We start from the raw sequence: 19,487 nt of genomic DNA on the forward strand, positions 1-19,487 counted from the left end.
GGAGAGAACGGCCGTCAGTGGGAGGCCCAGGGAGGCCCGGTCCGTCTTACCCCTCCCCCCTCTCCCCTCCCCCAGCCCCGGCTCACAGCAGGCACTTCATAAATGCTGGCCGATTGCTCCATTAGCGTCACGGACCGTGACTGGATGGATGCATTTCAATGCGTCAAATAGAAGGCGTAACAATGACCAAAGAAAACAAGTATATTAAAAGTTCTCAGAATGTTAAAAAGGGGACGGAATCCCCTCCCCCACCCCCACCCCCATTTAACGATCAGCCCCTACACACTCCACGTGGGGGTGTTTTGACTAAGAAAAAAAAAAAACGTACTTGATGGAACCTAAAGAACTTGAAGGTTTATTATATGAAAAAGCAAACTTCATTCAATTCAATAAACACTTATTAAGCGCCTACTGTGTGCCAGGCTCTGTGCTAAGCACCAGCAAGTGAGTCCTTGAAGCTTTTTTCCCCACCCTGGGAGATCAGGAGACCCTCTTCCTTCCTCCCTGTCTCACCTGCCCCAACCCCCACCCCGCAGTTTCTCCTCAGCCAGTTCCCTTTTCTTAAACTTTGTCTCAGGCAGGGATACCGTCACCGGGTTTCCAAGTCTTTTAGCAGTGGAAGGGAAGGATTTTTTTTTTTTTTGATTTTTGATTTGATTTGATTTGATAAAATCAAATTTATTTGATTTTAAAATAATCAGCTTTTTTAAAAAAAAAAAATCACATTCACAGTTAGTTACACTTGAAATGAATTTCCACACAGAGTAATGCTATTTTGTCATTGTGTGTGTTTTTCTTTTCATGAAGCCTCCTTATGGTTTTTATTATTTTTATGCTAATACGTCCCAAAAGTTTTTTCAAATTTCTGTATATTTCTCGTACTTAAATGACATCATTGTACTCCATTACATGGATACACCGTAGTCCGTTCACTGACTAAGTGACCGACATACCATTCACAACTGCTGGACATATTTCCAGTTCTTTGCAATTACAAATAACATTGATATATACACACGTGTATTTATATATAGGCATATATGTATATATTTAAATATATATATTAAGTAGCTGTAACTTCATCATAATAGTTTGGATGTATACTCCCAATAATAGGATAATTGAGTCAAAAATAGTTATTTTCATCATTTTTACTGTGTAATGACAGGTTGTCTTCCAATTCTTTAAGGCCTCTTGTCAAGCGTTGATCAACTGAAAGACTTGGTTCTTCTCAGTAGTTCAGTGATCCAAAGCAATCCCAATAGACTAGACAGAAAATGCCATCTGCATCCAGAAAAAGAACTAAGAATACAAATCAACACATGCTATGTTCATTTAAAAGTGTTTTTTTTTCTCTCCCATGGTTTTTCTCTTTTGCTCTGATTTTTCTCTCCTAATATGATTCATAAAACAATGTGTATTAAAAATAAATAATTTTTTTAAAGGCCTTTTGTCAGGAAGAGTTGATTCAGAGCTCTATTAAGTGCCAGAGCTTATTAATTGGAAGCTTGAGAACTCTCAGGCTGAACCCAGTGCTTTCCATTCTCAACCCATGCACCAAATTCACTGTTTCAAATTCAGTCCTGTTCTTTACAGGAGTAAGAGCCCTTTACTCTGATCCAACAGTTAGACTGGGCAGCTGCGGGGGAAACAGTGCAAAGATGAGACCTAGTACAATCCCCTCACTTCACAGAGAAGGAGACCCAAGTCCCAGAGATGTTCAGTCATTTGCCTGAGGACACACAAGTCACAAGCAGCAAGGCCAGGCCTCCGGGCCCAGCTCCCAGATTGGTGCCCACCAAAGCTTCTGTTTAAGGTTAGGTATAAAGGGCCCGTGCCAACTCTCATATTCTTTTATCATTGATATCTTTGGGGATGAACAGACATTAATGAGCACTGCACCTCACTCAAAGGTTTTTTTAAACAGCTACCTGTTTTTTCAAGTTTGATACTTTTCATCTAGTACTTTACCATCGTAAGTACCTCATTCATTGAACTTGTCAAGGCTTGTAAACATCTTCACAGGCTTTTACATAGATGATTATTTTATCTATACCAAGTACGCCTTGGTCATGTGTAGTTTTCCCTTGGAACCAGACAGCTATTTTAGTGGCATTAGATGGAACCAAAGTTTTTGACTGTTTGCAGTCGCTACGCCTTTCTGTTCCCTCCTGTCCCCCAGCTGCGTGACACAGTGTTTGCTGCTCTTGTCTTTTTGGAAATAGTATAAACCCTGGATATGACGTGAGACTTGCTATTTGTTTCAGAAAGTGGTAGAAGAAGAGCTGGATGCCCTTTTGGAGCAGCAAAGCACAATTGAGAACAAGATGATCACCCTGCATCGGATGGGGTGAGTGCTTGGTTGGTCAGGGACGAGGCTCCCAGCGTAGTGGAACGGAGTGGAAGAGCCCTGGCTCCAGAATCCCCCTCCCTGCTGTGGGACCTGGTCAGCTTACCTTTCTCTGTGGGCCTCTCTGCACTCATCTGTAAAATGAAGGGTTCAGATGAAGTCACAGTATATCTGGTGAAATCTATGGTCTCCTTCACAGAATGATTTTAAATACGTAAAATAAAAAGCAAACCAGTTTTATTGAACTAAAGATAGAGATATAAAGGGCAGCTAGGAGGCACAGTGGATAGAGAGCCAGCCCTGGATTCAGGGGGACCTGAGTTCAAATCTGGTCACAGATACTATTGTGTGACTAGGCAAGTCACTTGCCCTTATTTGTCTTAGTTTCCTCATCTGTCAGATGAGCTGGAGAAGGAAATGGCCAACCCTTTCAGTATCTTTGCCAAGGAAACCCCAAGTGGAATCACCAAGAGTCAGATGTTACTGAAATGATTGAACAACAACAAAAGATCTGAATCTAATAATTTTCTTTGGACGAATTAACAATTTTATTGGTTTCTTTTTTATAACTTTCTAGTTGTGTTTGGATCTGTCCTCTCTATGCAGGTGACTTACAGATTCCTGTATCTAGTTGAGGCTGTCTCCTGAGCTCCATTCCTACTTCTTCCTCATCAGTTCAGTTTGGATGCCACAGAAACACCTCAAAATTCAATCTGTCCATCACAGAATTTCCCCCCAGATCCCTCCCTCTCAGCCTTCTTTATTTCTGTCAGACCCCACCCCTTCTTCAGTCTCACCCATAATTAACCCTGACATTATGCTTCACATCTCACTTCCTCTCTGCTCATATTCAGTCACTTGTCAAATCCTGCTGCCTCTCTCTCCACATCTTCTCTTGTGTCCATCCTCTTGTTCACCTATATCAGGCTCTGGCAGTGACTCCCCCCCCCCCCGCCCCCTAATCTGTCTCCTCCCCTCCTCTCTCTCCCCAGGCTAGAACAGGCTGTCATCTATAGATGCTAGAATGGGTTTTTCCTTAAGCATGGATCAGACAAAATCATGCTTCTCCTCCATAGACTACTCCAACTCTTGTTCCCTCAGGGATAAGATTTAAGTTTGACACTTTATCTTTCCCACCTCATTATTCTTTATTCCCTTTCCCAACTATGTACTCCCCCCAGACTGGCCTTCTCTGTCTCCTCATAAACACAGCATTTCTCCCCTCTCTCCTTGCACTAACCATCCTCCATGCCTCCAATATGCCCTTTCCTTACCTCTGCCTCATAGACTCCCTCTCCCCTTCTTTAGGACTCAGTTCAGGGACCTCCTCCTAAACAAAATATTTCACCCAGAGTACTTCCTGTCTCCCTTGTATTTTTTTTCCACTTATTCATACATACATATTTATATTTGTACATTGGTGGTGTCAAATTCAGAGACAGGGACCACTGAACTACACAGGAGGATTCCTGCATATAAACTCAGAAAACCATATATTAGCATCATCTGTGGTCTATTATATTTTTATTTATTTTGTCAAACATTTTTCAGTGACATTACAATGGGGCCTTGGACCATGTATTTGATACCTCTGTTGTATGTTGTCTCTGCTAATAGAATATGAGTTTCTTGAGAGCTGAGATTATTGAATTTTTCTGTCTTTGTATCCTCAGTGCCTTGCATAGTCCCTGTACATAGTAGATGCTTATTAAAAGCTTGTTGATTGATTGTCATACAAAAGCAAAGGCAGTTGTGTTTAGATCGATTATGTTTAGAACCAGTGCCACATTTGCTAACATCATCAGAAATTGCTTTTTGAGAGCATGATTTCTTCTTTCAATTTTTAATTTTTTAAAACAACATTTTATTTTTCCAAATACATGCAGAAATAGTTTTCAACATTCACTTTTGCAAAACTTTGTGTTCCAAATTTTTCTCCCTCTCCCCTTTTTCCCCTGCCCCAAGAATGTAGCTTGTAAGCTATCTCGATATGGTTTAAATGTGCATTTCTTCTAAACATATTTCCATATTCATCATGCTGTACAAGAAAATCAAAAAAAAAAGAAAAACATGAGAAAGAAAAAAACAAGTAACAGCATACAAAAAAGGTTAAAAAACTAAGCTTTGATCCATATTCAGTCTCCATAGTTGTCTCTTTGGATGTGCATGGCTCTCTCCATCACAAGTTTATTAGAATTGGCCTGATTTATTTCATTGTTGAAAAGAGCCACGTCCATCAGAATTGATCATAACATGATCTTGTTGTTGCCATGTACAATGATCTCCTGGTTCTGCTCATTTCACATAGCATCAGTTCATGTAAATCTCAGGCTTCTGAAATCATCCTGATCATTTCTTATAGAACAGTAATATTCTGTAACATTCAGATACCATAACTTAGTTCCACAAAAAGGGCTGCCACAAACATTTTTGCACATGTGGATCCTTTTCCCTTTTTTATGATTTCTTTGGATTACAGGCCTAGTAGTAATACTGCTGGAGCAAAGGTTATGCACAGTTTGATAGCCCTTTGGGCATGGTGCCAAATAGGAGAGCTTGATTTTCTTAAATTTCTTTGCTTAGTTAATTTGGAAACTCTATTGCCTAATTTTTGGTTTTGGGGGGTTTTTTTAGTCATATCTTTTTGATTGATAATTTTGGTAGAGAACTTTTCTAGGAAGCTTGAACCTTCCAATCGGGGTCCTAGAAGAGTCTTGGCTTGGTGCAGACTGTGTTGTCTAGATCTATGCAGGGGATGATTAGGGATTTCAGAAGACAAATCTCTCCTGAAACTTAAATGTTATGAAATTTTTGCATATCTGCTGCTCATATGTATTTGTAGCCCCAACCTGCAGCTGATTGAGGGAGATGCCAAGCAGCTGGCTGGAATGATCACCTTCACTTGCAGCCTGGCAGAAAATGTCTCCAGCAAAGTCCGTCAGCTTGACCTGGCCAAGGTAATAAAACTGAGTTGTTGTTGTTGAAGATTGCATTGCTTAGAAGAAAAGCTAGAGGGTCAGGAGATGTTTCCCTAAATTTGTGCTCTTAGTCTGTTTCCCCACCTATAAGTGATGTGATAACTCTTCTTACACCATATTTTCAAATTCCATGTTCATGATTGTTTGCCTTCAAACCATTCTAATGGGGGGGGGGGGTGCCTATATAAGGAAAAACTATTTAATAAGAGGTATCTAAAAACTGAATGAGCTGCCTCAGGAAATGGTCAGTTCCATTTCATAACAGTCTGGTTGTTGTAGATAAAATGGATTCCTGGTCAGCTGGGGATTGAACTAGAAGACCTGTGAGATGGGTCCTTTCTGTCTCTGGGAGTCTTACCTAGTTGTAGAGGTCAGCCTTTTCTCTACCTTCATACTTCATCATGATGTCATACTTTGTTTGAAGTGATGGTAATTATCCTCAGATATGTGTTCCCAAATAGAAACATATTTTAATGTAAATGCAAAATTTCATGTCAAATATAAATTATTCTTGTGTTATATTTGTTGTTGTCTTCCATCAAAGCGAATGGTTGAGCTGATCATATAAATGTAAAATATGATTCCTAGTAGTAATATTGGCTATTATCCATATTAATTTGATTCTTTATCTGTGATTGATTAAAAACACTATTTGTTGACTTCCTACCACCTGTTTAACTTGGGAACTGAAGATGACTTCACCCTCATCTGATCCAGACCCCTAATCCTTATCTTTTGGAGAAGTTTGTCTTCACTGTCATGGGATGTATTTTTTAAATATCAGATCTCTCTCTCTCTCTTTCTCTCTTTTTAAGATGATGATTTTTTAAATTGTTATTACAAAGGCAGTTTTTTTTATTTATCATGTAAATGGCTGTAAGAGCAAACTAAATGTAATCCTCACATGGGCATTGCGTGAGCTAGGCACTGTAGGTAGCTATAAATCATAAGGGAAAAGATTTTAACTGTAGATCCCTAAAATTCTCTAAAATATTATTCACTGACTTTATTTTTAAAATATCATAACCAGTTCCTTTATCCTCTCCACTTAAAAATAAATTCAAAGTCATAGAAAATCTTGAAAAATTTCTGTGGATCTTGTTTTGTTTTGTTTTGTTTTCTTAAAGGAACTAACAAAAAAATCAATCTTACTAGAAACAAAGAGGAAGTAGACATTTGACAACTTATTACTAGTGAATATCTGATAATACACTGCTGAATATTCAGTACTCATCCCTAAAGTAAAGGCTGTTTGTGACCCACAGCCTTTTTTTTTTTTTTTTAACCAAATACATAATGAAAAATTAATTCTCTAACAATTAAATTCTCATAATTCCTACTTAATGTGCATATGGATAACAGGGTATTCAAGGATTCAGGGAATCTAAGTAATTCAAGGAATTCAGAAGCTATCACTTCAATACAAATACATTTCCTTTCATTGATGGCAGAAAAGGAAGTAGTAAGAACTTATGACCAGTAGTATTTGAAACAAAACAGTTTTCTTCATCTACTCGAGACTAAGCTTTCAATAGTTTAAATAATTTAAGTTAAATTAAGGTAGAAGGAAAATATTCCTATTCTGTGTCTGAGCTCCCCAAACCTGATAGTTCAGTATTAAAACTTTAGCAGGTACACATGGCCTAATGCTGGATGATCAGAAAAAAAAAAATGGGACTCTTATAGATCTCTCAATCTGGCATATCCAGCTTAATGAAAGAAGCAGTCCTATTGTCCTTACAGGATATCATAAGAAAGGCTTTTTTTTTTTTTTTCCAATTCCTAAGTGTACCAATAACTTATTTAATATACTGATGTTTTAAGGAAATACAGGATTAGAGGTGCATGAAAAGTATATTCATATAGGGAAGATTTAGGTGAGACCTTTTGATATTGAAAAGTGATATAATATCTTACAAGCAAAATTTCATCCATATTTGACCAACTCGATTGCTAATAGTAAACAGATCCAGATTTTGAAACTGCTCTGAAAATCTTTGGAAAATAATTTTGGGTAATAGTTCCTATTGATGGAAATGTACAAGGAGTACAAAGTGCAACTCTCACATTTTCTGAATTGCTTAGAACTGAATAGACTAATGTGTTATTGCTATGGTGTCACTTCTGTAAGAAAATCATTATCACTATTAGATATCAATTGTTAGGTTTCACTTCACAAAAGAAAATCTAAGCCTAGATTTCTAGAGTAGAAAATAGTTAATACCAAGATTGACCATTATCCACATTACATATATCTGAGAGGACTAATGACAATTTTGCACTGATATTATCTGCCCATGCTGAATTTAACATTAACTAATTTGATTAGAACTATTTAAAAATCAGTTTTAAAAGTTGCCAAATACTAAAGAGACTTGACAATTGCATTTAAAACAATCATCACCTAACAGCCCTACCAAGAGCAGTAGAGTCATCATCCAAGTAGCCAACACCAGCTCTCTTTATAGAATCGTCTCTATCAAGCCATCCAGAGAGCTGACGACATCCTGGACTTGAAGTTTTGTATGGATGGGGTTCAGACAGCTCTACGGAATGAAGACTATGAGCAAGCAGCTGCTCACATCCACCGCTACCTGTCTCTGGACAAGTCAGTCATTGAACTTAGCCGGCAAGGCAAAGAAGGTGAGCTTTCCCCATGATTGTGTTTGTAATGTCCACAACTGGATTTCCAGTTTAGTTCTTAATATTAAACAAAAAGAGCATCTGTGAGCTTCAAGGGTGAAATTGGATGGGATAGGACATGTGGAAGTCATACAATTATAGGCTTTAGAGCTTCTCTAGTTCAGTTCACTATCCTGAGCAAGGTCACCCAGTTGGAAAGTAGCAAAGCTGAAATACAAATGCAGGCCCTTTGGTCAGATTTTCCCAGTACTTTTCTCATGCCTTTGAGCTAAAAACTAAACTAATACCTCTGGAATACAATCACTAAACTTCCATTATGATACCATTTCAACTGGCAGCAGGCACATGGCCCTTGGGGACCAATAAAATAGCTTTCAGACTAGGTCTCAAGATACTATCTCTTACCTAGTAAATTATGTAGCTTTCTGGGGGTTTATTTAAGATAAAGTATCTTGAAAGGCAATAATATGGAAGTAACACAATTTTAGGGAGAGATCTGGAAAAGCTATATGTAAAAGTAAAAATGAAATGGAGAATGATCATAACCTTTCTGCCCTCCTCCCATTTAGGGATTTTACAAATCCTTGATAGTAGTAGGTGATTGAGCCTAGCCTCTTAAAGATTTTGGCTCTGATAATAAGGTATGTATTTATGTTCATTCTCCCATTTATCTTCTTTTCTTCCACCTTCTTCACAGGGAGTATGATTGATGCTAACCTAAAGTTACTTCAGGAAGCTGAGCAGTGTCTCAAGGCCATTGTGACAGAGAAGTTCGACATTGCCACCAAGGAAGGGGATCTGCCCCAAGTGGAACGATTCTTTAAGATCTTCCCTTTGTTGGGTTTACATGAAGAAGGGTTAAGCAAATTTTCAGAATATCTCTGCAAGCAGGTATGAACTTAGGCAGTGAAGTTGGGTGGGATAGGCTGAAATTAGTGGCTGAGGCTTTTCCATCTTTCTAGGAAGCATTTCTGCATCCCATCCTTCCCTCACCTCTCACTCAATTTCCAAGGCAGGAAGGATGCATTCTCTCAATACTTTCTGAGACCCACTTCTTCCCATAGGCCAAAAAAAAGTGTTAGAAAACCTAAGAGGCAGACCACCCTAGTATAATGGCAGCCATCTTCAGCACATACATTCATCTCCTTCAGCTCTCTGCTTGTTTTAAGTTCCACAGAGCTCCTAATGAGATCAAGATTATAGGTGAAGCAAGCAGGCCCCATAGCTTTGGTACCATAACAAAGGCAAGGTTTTCAAATATGGCAGAAATATTTCCCTCTCCTTCCTTCACCTCCTTGACAAGAAGTAAAGCAGAGCAGCCCAGAACCAGGGGAAAAAAGCACTGGTTCTGGAGTGAGAAAAGCTGGATTCAGATCCTACCTTTATTTTTTATTGCCTTTGTGCCCTTGGGCCAGTTATTTAACTCCTTTGAGGCTTGATTTTCTTATCTCTGAATTGCAAGGTTTGGGCAAGATAAGTTTATAAAGTTTATCTTATAATTCTAGGTCTATGACTACTGCCTAAATAAATCGAGGAATAATCCTTCTTATTAGAAGTTCTTCATCAGTATCCTGGGATTGGTACTACCTGGGATTCAAATAGCTTCTGCAGAACCCTGATCAGTTAGAAATACTTCTTTCTAATACTAAAGATTCCCTGCTTGCTCTTTAATTGAGTGGATTTGACACGTTAAGATTTGGGAAGAGCACTGAGATGTTTTGCCTCGCAGTTAACTGTAACATATCTTTTCAGAATATAGAAAAACTCAGAAAACTAATTAAAATTTAAAATTAACATCAGATTAGAAATTGGACAAAAGGTGAAGAGGCACTATATATGGTTGTAGCAGCTTCAACTTGACATATTCAGAGAAGCTGTTGATGCTGAAAAACAGGAAATGGAAAAAAGACAAGATCTTGGCCTTGAATGTAACCATTTCCTATAAAAATTTAACTGCTGTAAAGTAGTTGACACGATGATAATGCCCAAAAGCATAGAAGCTGTCATAGCAAACACTTGATTTCTTTGTTAGGCAGAGATGGGAGAGCCAAATGCCATGACTTTAGAACACAAATTCATCAAGCATTTTGGAGGTGGTTTGCAGAAGGTGATAAGGAGCAGCATCTTATAAAATAGTGAAAAGCAAGGAAGGCAAAAACAAGTCTGCAGAAAACTTGCTGTAAGACCCAGCAAAATCACATCATCCTAATGTAATGCCATAGGAATGCCACAGTCTCCTTGAACTGCCTCTATCTCAGTCATTCTGCCCCAAACCTCAGGCTATCCTATTACGCTTCCCTCTTGATCATCAGAATAATTGATAAGAATAAAAGATCTTATATTTTAGAATATCAGATGCTGCTCCTCCCAATCTATTAGAACATCAGATACCCTTCCCCATCAGAATATCTGCTCCCCATTATGTTATTGTTTCTGACTCCCTATAAAGAATCTCTATACCCCACATTCAATACTGGATACTTAGAGACGATAGTCCGATCCAGTCAATGGACTTATTCTCCAATAAATTAAATAATTATAACTCTCTAACCTCTATCTCACCTCAGTTTCTCCGGCATTACACTAAGAGTATTCATAGGGAAAACTGGCAGGCAGCAAACAGGCACACAATGGAGAAGATTGTCAGCATTTTTATAATCTTTTTTTTCATCAACCCTGGCAGTAGCACCACAGTTGGAGAGGTATTGCAGATAGACCATGAGGTAGGCCCAGAACTGAGTAGGAGGAAGAGAGCAAGCTGTTCTTCAGCAGAAAAATCCCCTTTTAACACCAGTGTTCTCCCAGTGATACTGTCTGATGCATGAATATATATGTACTATATATGTGACTCTTGGACCCTCTTTGAAGTGTCAGTGATAGAGAAATCAGTGATGAGTACAAATCAGGGACATAAAAGTCTGAGAAGGAAAGTGGACTTCCTGAGCATTCATTGTACCCAGAAAGGGCATAAAGGCTTGTGTTGCATTATCAAGAATGAGAAAGCAAAAAATGGATCGTGATCTCTGCTGCTGGCAGGAAGGCCCACGTGGGCAGAATCATGGATCCTTTGAAATATGTCTGTGTGCACACTCACACTTGGAAAATACTAACCTCTGCAAATTAAGATAAACTGCTTCTATGTGATGGACCCTTCTTTCCTGGATTGTCTTACCTGATGTAGACTATGTAGAGGCAAATTTATCCCTGATATTGGCTGTTGGAGAGACAATGAAATAGGAAAAGATCCAAGGGGCCTTTGTGTCAGGGAGCAAAGCAGGAGCAACTCAGGCAAAACATGGTTGGTGTTAGGCTGGTGACAGGCCTAGCAGATTCTGGCTTTTGTTTTGTGCTTTCTTTAGGTGGCGAATAAAGCAGAAGAAAACCTGCTCCTCGTACTTGGGACAGACATGAGTGACAGAAGAGCAGCGGTCATTTTTGCAGACACTCTCACCCTTCTATTTGAAGGTAACTTCTTCCTGTTTTCCAGAAACATTGAAGATGTTCCTGTTATCTTAATGAAGACCTGCATTTTGGGATGTCTTTTCCCCCACTTTGTTTTTCTAATAGAATTCATCCTTTTTTTTTTTTCCCCCTATTCACACATCTTCTATGTTCTTTTTATAAGATAAAGGTTACAATAGTTTCTTAAATAAAGAGGGTCCCTCTGTCTTTCATTTTTCTGTCATCTTCACTTTATCTTCTTGGGACAGGAATATAATTTCTTCCTCTTCTCTCAAGCTATCACTCCTAACGGATTTTCTTTTCTAACTTCTCATAAAATTATCTTCATAGTGTGTCCTCATAAAATACTAAGTTGAAAGTTTTCCCAAGAACACATTTTTTCCTCATTTCCTTTTTATCCTTGTTTTTCCTCCACAAGGTTTCTCTTAAACCTAAACTCCTAAAAAGAGTCTTAAACTCTTTTAACTTCCTCTTTTCCATTTCACAGAAAAAATAAATTAAAAATAAAAATAACAACAAAACTTGCCCTCAACTGCTCTTAAAAATTCCATTTAGCTCTTAAAGCTGACATAATAATAACTATAGCTTCTCTAGTTTAGCATTCATCCTATTTTAGACCAAATCTGCATAACTTGCTTTATGCCAAGCAAGAATAAGGGGATTTATGAATTGATTTTTGGAGGAAATGATTCCTTTCTGGTGGGTGGTTCTTTATTTCCCATCAGTCAGATCTTAGGCCCATCTGATATTTTGACTTTCTATAATTATTAGAAACAAAAGCTAACACGATTTAATCCTGAGATAAATTACCAGAAGGAAAGTAATGCTGCTCTCCAAAGAACTTTGACCAAAGAATAAGAACTGAGTTATTGCTGGCTTTATGGCCCGAGTCAGCTTTGGGTAAAAGAGTTTCAGTTTGAGTGAATGAAAGGAAGATGGTTTTTTGGGGGGGTGATAGGAACTTATAAATCCAGTCTCTCATTTTCTCTCATGCAGGAATTGCCCGAATAGTTGAGACCCACCAGCCTATTGTGGAGACCTATTATGGGCCAGGCCGCCTCTATACCCTGATCAAACACCTGCAGCTGGAGTGTGACCGGCAGGTGGAGAAGGTGGTGGACAAGTTCATCAAGCAAAGGGACTATCACCGCCAGGTAAAGGGCAAGAGGGCAGCAGATGCCAAGCTCACTGTACCACAGGAGTGGCTTCCCCTTCTCCCCCCACTCAAGTCTGGGGCAGGTACAGAGTTAATGATGGTGGGAAGAGGAGGGTTGGGGGAGAGACCTTCCTCTCTGTGCAACTCTTTTAGCATCAAAGTTCTGCATCCATCTGTCCTGAGAGAATTTTGGGCCCTAGCTGAGGCCTGAGAAGGAAAGACATGAAAAGTATTCAGGCATTGATGTGGCCTTGCTGGAGTCTAAAAAGCCTAGAACCCCACCTAGACCTGGCTCCACTTTACTGCTGTATGATCTTGGAAAAGTCATCTGACCCCTCCTCAGCTTCCTCATCTGTCAGATGGGGACCGTGCCCCAGCCCAGCCTACATCACCAGGGCCTCATAAGTCCTTGCAATGAGCTCTGGTGTGTACAGGCACTGTGCAGATGCCATGGATTTTTAGCACAAATTCTATTGAAACAGTCTCATTTGGGAGTGAATGTGATTGAATGAAAAGGAAGCTCATAGAAATAATGCCATTTATTCCAGAATTGTGTATCAGTGTACTTGGAGGGAAGACTTCCTAGATCTTGGAATTCACTACTCACAAATCAGTTTCTGGTTCATCTGTTTTATTTTGAGCATAAGATTAATCTGAGAATTTGTGGGCATCTCAGAGTGCCACAATTAGTTAACTAGTTGGTCATTACAGAAAGAGAGAACTAGGCAGGCAGCCAGGGTGTATCCAGAGATTATCATGATACACAAGCCTATTACAAGGTAGGCTGGTGGGAATTGCTAGTGATGTCCTCATCTTTCTCCTTGTGGTTATAGTTCCAGCTTGTCCAGAATAGCATGATGAGGAGTTCTGCAGCGGAGAAAATTGAACCAAGGTAATGAACTAGCCCATAGGAACTGCATTAGGCAATAGGAAAATGCAAAGCCTTTTCCAGGACAATGTGACCTTTATTTTTTCCAAACCCATCTTTTAGAAGTGTTTTTTATTCTTAGCATTGTTGTTTTATGCACGGTGAAGGTAAGCACCATAATATTTCTCTGTGTCTTTCTCCAAATATAATATATGTCTCTTCCTATTGATTTTTGATTTTTGATCTATGATTTTTGAGACTATTCCATGTGTCTTTGGTTTTTATTTATATGGACATAAAAACCATTTGCTATACTTTATTTTTCTTTTCATGAAAAATCACTATTATCAGTATGAGGGAAACTTTTTTCTGCTTGCAAAATTGCAGTTGAAACAAAAAAGATTAGTTATGAGATGTCAGGGATTATTTGCATGTAGCAGATGGGAAATTTCTCAGTTTCCTGACATTCTGATTCACTATCCCTTAAAGATGGGTCCTAGGAACCCTGTGAAAGGTACTGGAAGAGTAGAGGAATGTGTGTGAGAAACAGGTTCTTTATATTACATAAAAAAGAAGGGATTCCCCTGCTGCCTTGTGATTTAGAATCAGGATCCTGAAGTAGAAGGGGCTTTAAAGATTATCAGATTCAACCTTTTCATTTACAAGGGAAGAACCAAAAACCTTTGGAGATTTAGCAGTCTTGCCCAGGTAATGGCTCAGAGTGAAGGGGCTTGGGAAGGGAGGGGAACTAGCCCAGACCTAAGATGTCTTCAGTACAGGAATCTCCTAGTGTGATGACAACTGCCCCTGATGTAGACCAGCAACTCATTTACACATTATGATCTTAGAGAGGTGAATATGAGAGAATGCATTTGGTAATCAATAAGACAATGACCCTATGCAGGTTAAGGGATCTGCTGATGGTCACATGCACTTGTATCAGAGGCAGAACCTGAGCCTGTCTTTCTTGCTTCAAAGACAGCTTCCACCCATTGTACCAGAAGCCTTCAGACTCTTAGAGACCCCAGATTAAAAAAAATAATTGGGAAATAGTGAACAAAATAAAAAATATTATAGTAGAATGCTAAAGAAAAATGTTAATATGTGATTTTCCAAGTTAATACATAGATCCTCCTCTATAACACAAAATAGAGTTTCAGGTTCTATGTCTTCCTGAAAAGAGGTATATAGAAAATATAGGCATACCATAAAAAGCTCTGCTCTTCAGTAATGAACTGAACCAGCTACACCCAGCAAAAGAACTCTGGGAGATGACTAAGAATCATTACATTGAATTCCCAATCCCTGTATTTTTGCCTGCCTGCATTTTTTATTTCCTTCACAGGCTAATTGTACAATATTTCAGAGTCCGATTCTTTTTGTACAGCAAAATAACATTTTGGACATGTATACTTTTTTTGTATTTAACTTATATTTTAACATATTTAACATGTATTGGTCAACCTGCCATCTGGGGGTGGGATGGGGGGAAGGAGGGGAAAAATTGGAACAAAAGGTTTGGCAATTGTCAATGCTGTAAAATTACCCATACATATAACTTGTAAATAAAAAGCTATTAAAAAAAAAAAAAGCTCTGCTTTTCCAAAAACGGGGGAAAGACATTTGCCCAGTCAGCACAGTCCTTTCTAATCACAGTCCCCTTTTTAGCTGTGCATCTGTGGTACATCCTAAAGGCCGAGATGCTCCCTAAGAAACCTAATAAAATGCTGCCTTATAGAGGGGAGATAAGCTAGGGAGCAGAAGGCTCTGCAGATGATGAGGTGTTTGAAACCTGGTGGTTCTGAGTTGGGAGACCTGAGCTCTCACTGGCCCTGACTCTGCCACTGATCAACTCATGAGACACTTGGCCCCTTGGTCCCTCCTGGCCTAGCTGTGTCTTCCTTCCTTTCCCCTTCCTCAGGGTCATAGGGAACATCCCAGGAAACAATGGGAAACGGGAAGAACTGATGTGGCTATAGTCTTATGCCGTAAAATATGGGAACAGATAAGCCAGAACTAGGTGATTTTAAGGCAGCCACACTTGAGAACATTTTTTTTGTCTCCATGGCTTAAGTAAAGACAACTTGTCAGTTCTGTTCAGTTGTCTGTTGAGATCTTAGTCCACTGGGGAAGCTGAGGAACTCTGCAGACTGATCCTGGAGTTTAAGGTGGTGGCTGTCTGGCAGACTTCTGGTGCTTGGGTTCCGTGGGGGAGGGAGTGCTCTCTCTTCTCTGTTGGGTGTCCTGCTACTGTAACATTTCCTGCTGCTTCTTAGGGAACTGGATCCTATTCTGACTGAGGTTACCCTGATGAACGCACGCAGTGAACTGTACCTGCGCTTTCTAAAAAAAAGGATCAGTTCTGATTTCGAGGTGGGTGACTCCATGGCCTCAGAAGAAGTGAAGCAAGGTAAGAGCCCCTGAGGTGGCTAAGAGGGGGAACAAGTTGGGCTGGCCTGGGCAGGAGGTTCTGAGGAAGAAGTCCTGGATGAGAGGAGATAGGAGGTGAAGGGGGAAGTAGGGGTGCCAGCCCCTGTGTTTTCTAGGGGAGGGGTCATTGGAAGGATCATTGTGGTCCTGGTGCCTTCCAGAATCAGAGCAGAAAAGGGCCTGTTCGTTTCTGTTGTTTCCACCTAGCATGCATTGTCTTTGGCTGTATCCCTAGTCTCATCATCAGTGGTTCTCTTACTTTGGAGCCCCAGGAGGTCTGGCACCTCTGGTGGGAGGGCTTGTCGCCCTGTTCTTGCTGTGGCCCCAAGAAGCTGTAGCACCTGCAGGGGTCTCACCCTGGGAAACCTGTCTTGGCATTATCCCTCAAACCCTTTGGTGAGTTAGGGGGGTGTATACCTCAAGCTTGCGAAAACTTCCCTTGGTGGAGCGGATGAATGAGAATAGTTTGTTCCAGTGACCAGGAAGGCGGCTGATGCAGGCTCTGGGGAGCGCTCAGAGCTGGCTCAACCATCGAAGACATAAGGCTTCAGGTCATTCACTGTTTCCTGGACCATCAGCTGTCTTCCTGATTTTCATCCTGCCATGAACTTTGATGACTCTGGAAGAGAATGTGGTTGATGAGTTTGTACAACTCTGCCTCATCTCAATCCAGTTCATGCACAAGTCAAGACATCCCCAATGATGTCATTGGTCCTCTTTGAAAATGAAGGATGCAGCCTCAAATGTCTTCTTTTTTTCTAGAGACCTTTAGGGTTTCTTCTGATTTGAAGTGTTAGAAAGTAATACAGTTGTTCTGTCAACCCTAGAAACGTGATTGATCCTGTTCCCCCCTTTCTCTCCCTATGACTCTTTAGTCTTTCATCTCCCACCATTGGGCTGCATTGTGTAGGGAGCCTGTCCCTTCTAGTCTCCATGTACCATTCTTTCTCACGTTTTATAAGTGATGAGCAAGCTAACTGGGAAGAGAATACCTTGAGCTCACTAAGCCCAAGTGCTCACCATTTGGGTCAAGAAGCAAGCTTGGGACCTCATTTGGCCTGAATATAAGTCTGATGAAAGGCCACTTGGCCTTAGGACTTCCCAACATAGCCTTCTATATCAGCTTTCAGTTTGGGAAGAGGAGGCATTTTCTTTTTTTTTCTGAAATAGCAAAGCCCCAAATACATTTTTCTTTGTCACTGCCTTATTGATTATCTCCATAGAGCATCAGAAATGCCTGGACAAACTCCTTAACAACTGCCTCCTAAGCTGTACCATGCAGGAGTTGATTGGCTATTATATCACCATGGAAGAGTATTTCATGCGAGAGACTGTCAACAAGGTAGGCCACGATGCCTTCAGAGAGTAGCCTTCTCTTTCTGAGCAGCCAAGACAAAGAAAGCCAGTGGGCAGCTGAACGTTTCCTGGTTCAGCAATGGAAGCATGCTGCAGCAAGCTTGCCCTGGCATTCTAATCCCCTACATATGCTTTTTCAATTAGTTTTTAGGAAAGGAATTCATTGGTATTGGGAATTCTGGTGAGGAAATGCAGATCATCCCTTGCTCCACAGATTTTTCATTTTATCAAGTTATCTTTTACATATCTCAGATAGTCTATGCAGCAGAGTGTCAGCTTAAATCACACCTAGATTATTGTCTGCATGAGGGACAGAAGGGGAGAAGAGCCCCATTAGTCCTCCTTGCTGGCCCAGAGGGGAAGGGCCAACCAGTTCAACTAGAATTGAATTGTCTCCAATCCCTTTCCCCTCTAGTCTATCCTCCAAACAGCTACCCAGATGACTTTGCTTACGTGCTGATCCGATGATGTTGGTCCCCTAATCAGTAAACTCCCATTATTTCTAGAATCAAATTGAAACTCCTCTGTTTGGCTTCTTAAAGTCCTTTACCATCTGGTTTCCAGACTCATTCTATAGGATTCCCTCCCACACTCTGGAATTGTTTCTCTCACACAATACTCCATATCCTGTGGGTGCCTTTGTACCAGCTGTCCCTCATGCCCAGGTGGCACTTCCTCATTTCCATTTTACAGAATCCCTCATTTCCTTCAATCTGCAGATCAGGTACTTCCTTCTACCTAATTTTTCCTAATTCTTTCAACTGTAGTGACCTCACATGGGTATGTCTAAATAGGCATGTATATATATGCAGACATACATACATGTTGTTTCCCTGCGTAGAGAAGGTCCTTAAAAGTAGGAATTATTACATAGGAGGCACATTCATATAGGTACTTTTATTAAGTACCTCTCAAGTGTGCCTATTGATTAGTGTTTGTTGGTAGAATACCCTGAAATATGCTCTAAGACCCCAATTACAGTTGAAAGCATGATTAATCTCTTGGTTTGTTAATATATGTGAAAGCGATCATAGTTGAAAAGGAAAAATGTGACCCAAGGCCAGGCCAAGGTGGCCTGCATAGTAGCACCCAAGATCCTGAACAAGCCACAGAGAAGGGTCATTGTCAGGTGCCCCAGGACCATCCCTAAGCAGTGGTGTTCAGGCTCTGTGGTCCCTAATGAATCCTTTGACTTGACCTCTTGCCTTGCAGGCAGTAGCTCTAGATACCTATGAGAAGGGCCAGCTGACTTCCAGCATGGTAGATGACGTGTTCTACATTGTCAAAAAGTGTATTGGGCGGGCCTTGTCCAGCTCTAGCATCGACTGCCTCTGTGCCATGATCAACCTCTCCACCACAGAGCTGGAATCGGATTTCAGGTACTGTCCGAGTGCTTAGGGGCTCTCGCGCTTTGTGGAGATGCAGGATGCCTCCTGTCCTAGGGATGTGAGGAGAAGTCTCTAGGTCAGTCAGAGTGTTGGGGGCAGCCCTGAATCATCGTTTTTGATGATGGGGGTGGGGTGTTGAGATTTAAGTTCTTAGTTTATTTGTGATCCGCTTCACTTTCTTCCTTCTTTAATGCCTTCAGTTCTGTCCTGCAGTGTCACAGAAAGGCCAGGTAGCCCTTGCTGATAGTTCTCTGCCTTGGTAGTGGATGGCCTATGAGCAGCCCTGTGCCCTACTATCTCTAAGTCAGTGATGTGTCAGGGCTGGCCTGGTTAGGGGGGAAAAGGGAGAAGGGTGCCCAAGGTGGGACTGGGAGAGGAGAAGAGTTCTTTCAAACCTTCATTATGAGAACCATTGTTTCAGGAAGGGAGCTAGCAAGTGAAGAAGTACTGAGAAAAGCCCAGCCAGTCTCTTTCATGGGTCATCCTCGCCATCTCTTCTATTTTTAAGAGACTTCCGTCACTAACCCCTAAAGTGCTCCTACAAATAGAATCAGAGCCAGGAGATGGGCTCTGGGCAGAGGACATGGGGAAGCAGAGAGTGTCCCTGCTGGGTGGCCCAGGTGGTGGTCCAACTGCTGGGAGCCAGTGGAGAAGCTGGGCTCACATCTGGGGCTTTGCTTTTCTCTTAGCCATTATAGATGAGCGCTTGTTCTGAAATTTAAGAGCCCAGCTCACACAAGACCCAGCGTGGCCCCAGAAACCCCTGCGTCCGTGGAAGTGTGGGCAGGGACACCCAGAGCCTGGGCAGGGGCTTGCGGGCCCTCACTGCTGCTCTGATTCAGAGTGCTCTTCTGCC

The 19,487-nt window shown here is 40.8% G+C and overlaps 1 protein-coding gene across 1 annotated transcript in view; it reads left to right on the forward strand.

The window, feature by feature from the left end:
• The window catches only part of COG4 (component of oligomeric golgi complex 4), a 31,574-nt gene that overhangs the window by 498 nt on the left and 11,589 nt on the right, over positions 1–19,487 (forward strand). The window contains exons 2-11 of the mRNA XM_003759076.4: positions 2,268–2,350; positions 5,193–5,307; positions 7,797–7,971; positions 8,669–8,862; positions 11,331–11,436; positions 12,430–12,587; positions 13,423–13,481; positions 15,734–15,867; positions 17,111–17,229; positions 18,456–18,622. Of these exons, the coding sequence (XP_003759124.2) occupies positions 2,328–2,350; positions 5,193–5,307; positions 7,797–7,971; positions 8,669–8,862; positions 11,331–11,436; positions 12,430–12,587; positions 13,423–13,481; positions 15,734–15,867; positions 17,111–17,229; positions 18,456–18,622 (1,250 nt within the window). The 5' untranslated portion in view covers positions 2,268–2,327. The remainder of the gene's footprint in view (positions 1–2,267; positions 2,351–5,192; positions 5,308–7,796; positions 7,972–8,668; positions 8,863–11,330; positions 11,437–12,429; positions 12,588–13,422; positions 13,482–15,733; positions 15,868–17,110; positions 17,230–18,455; positions 18,623–19,487) is intronic.

The sequence above is a fragment of the Sarcophilus harrisii genome, chromosome 2 (assembly GCF_902635505.1).
Source record: "Sarcophilus harrisii chromosome 2, mSarHar1.11, whole genome shotgun sequence".
Lineage (NCBI taxonomy): Eukaryota > Metazoa > Chordata > Mammalia > Dasyuromorphia > Dasyuridae > Sarcophilus > Sarcophilus harrisii.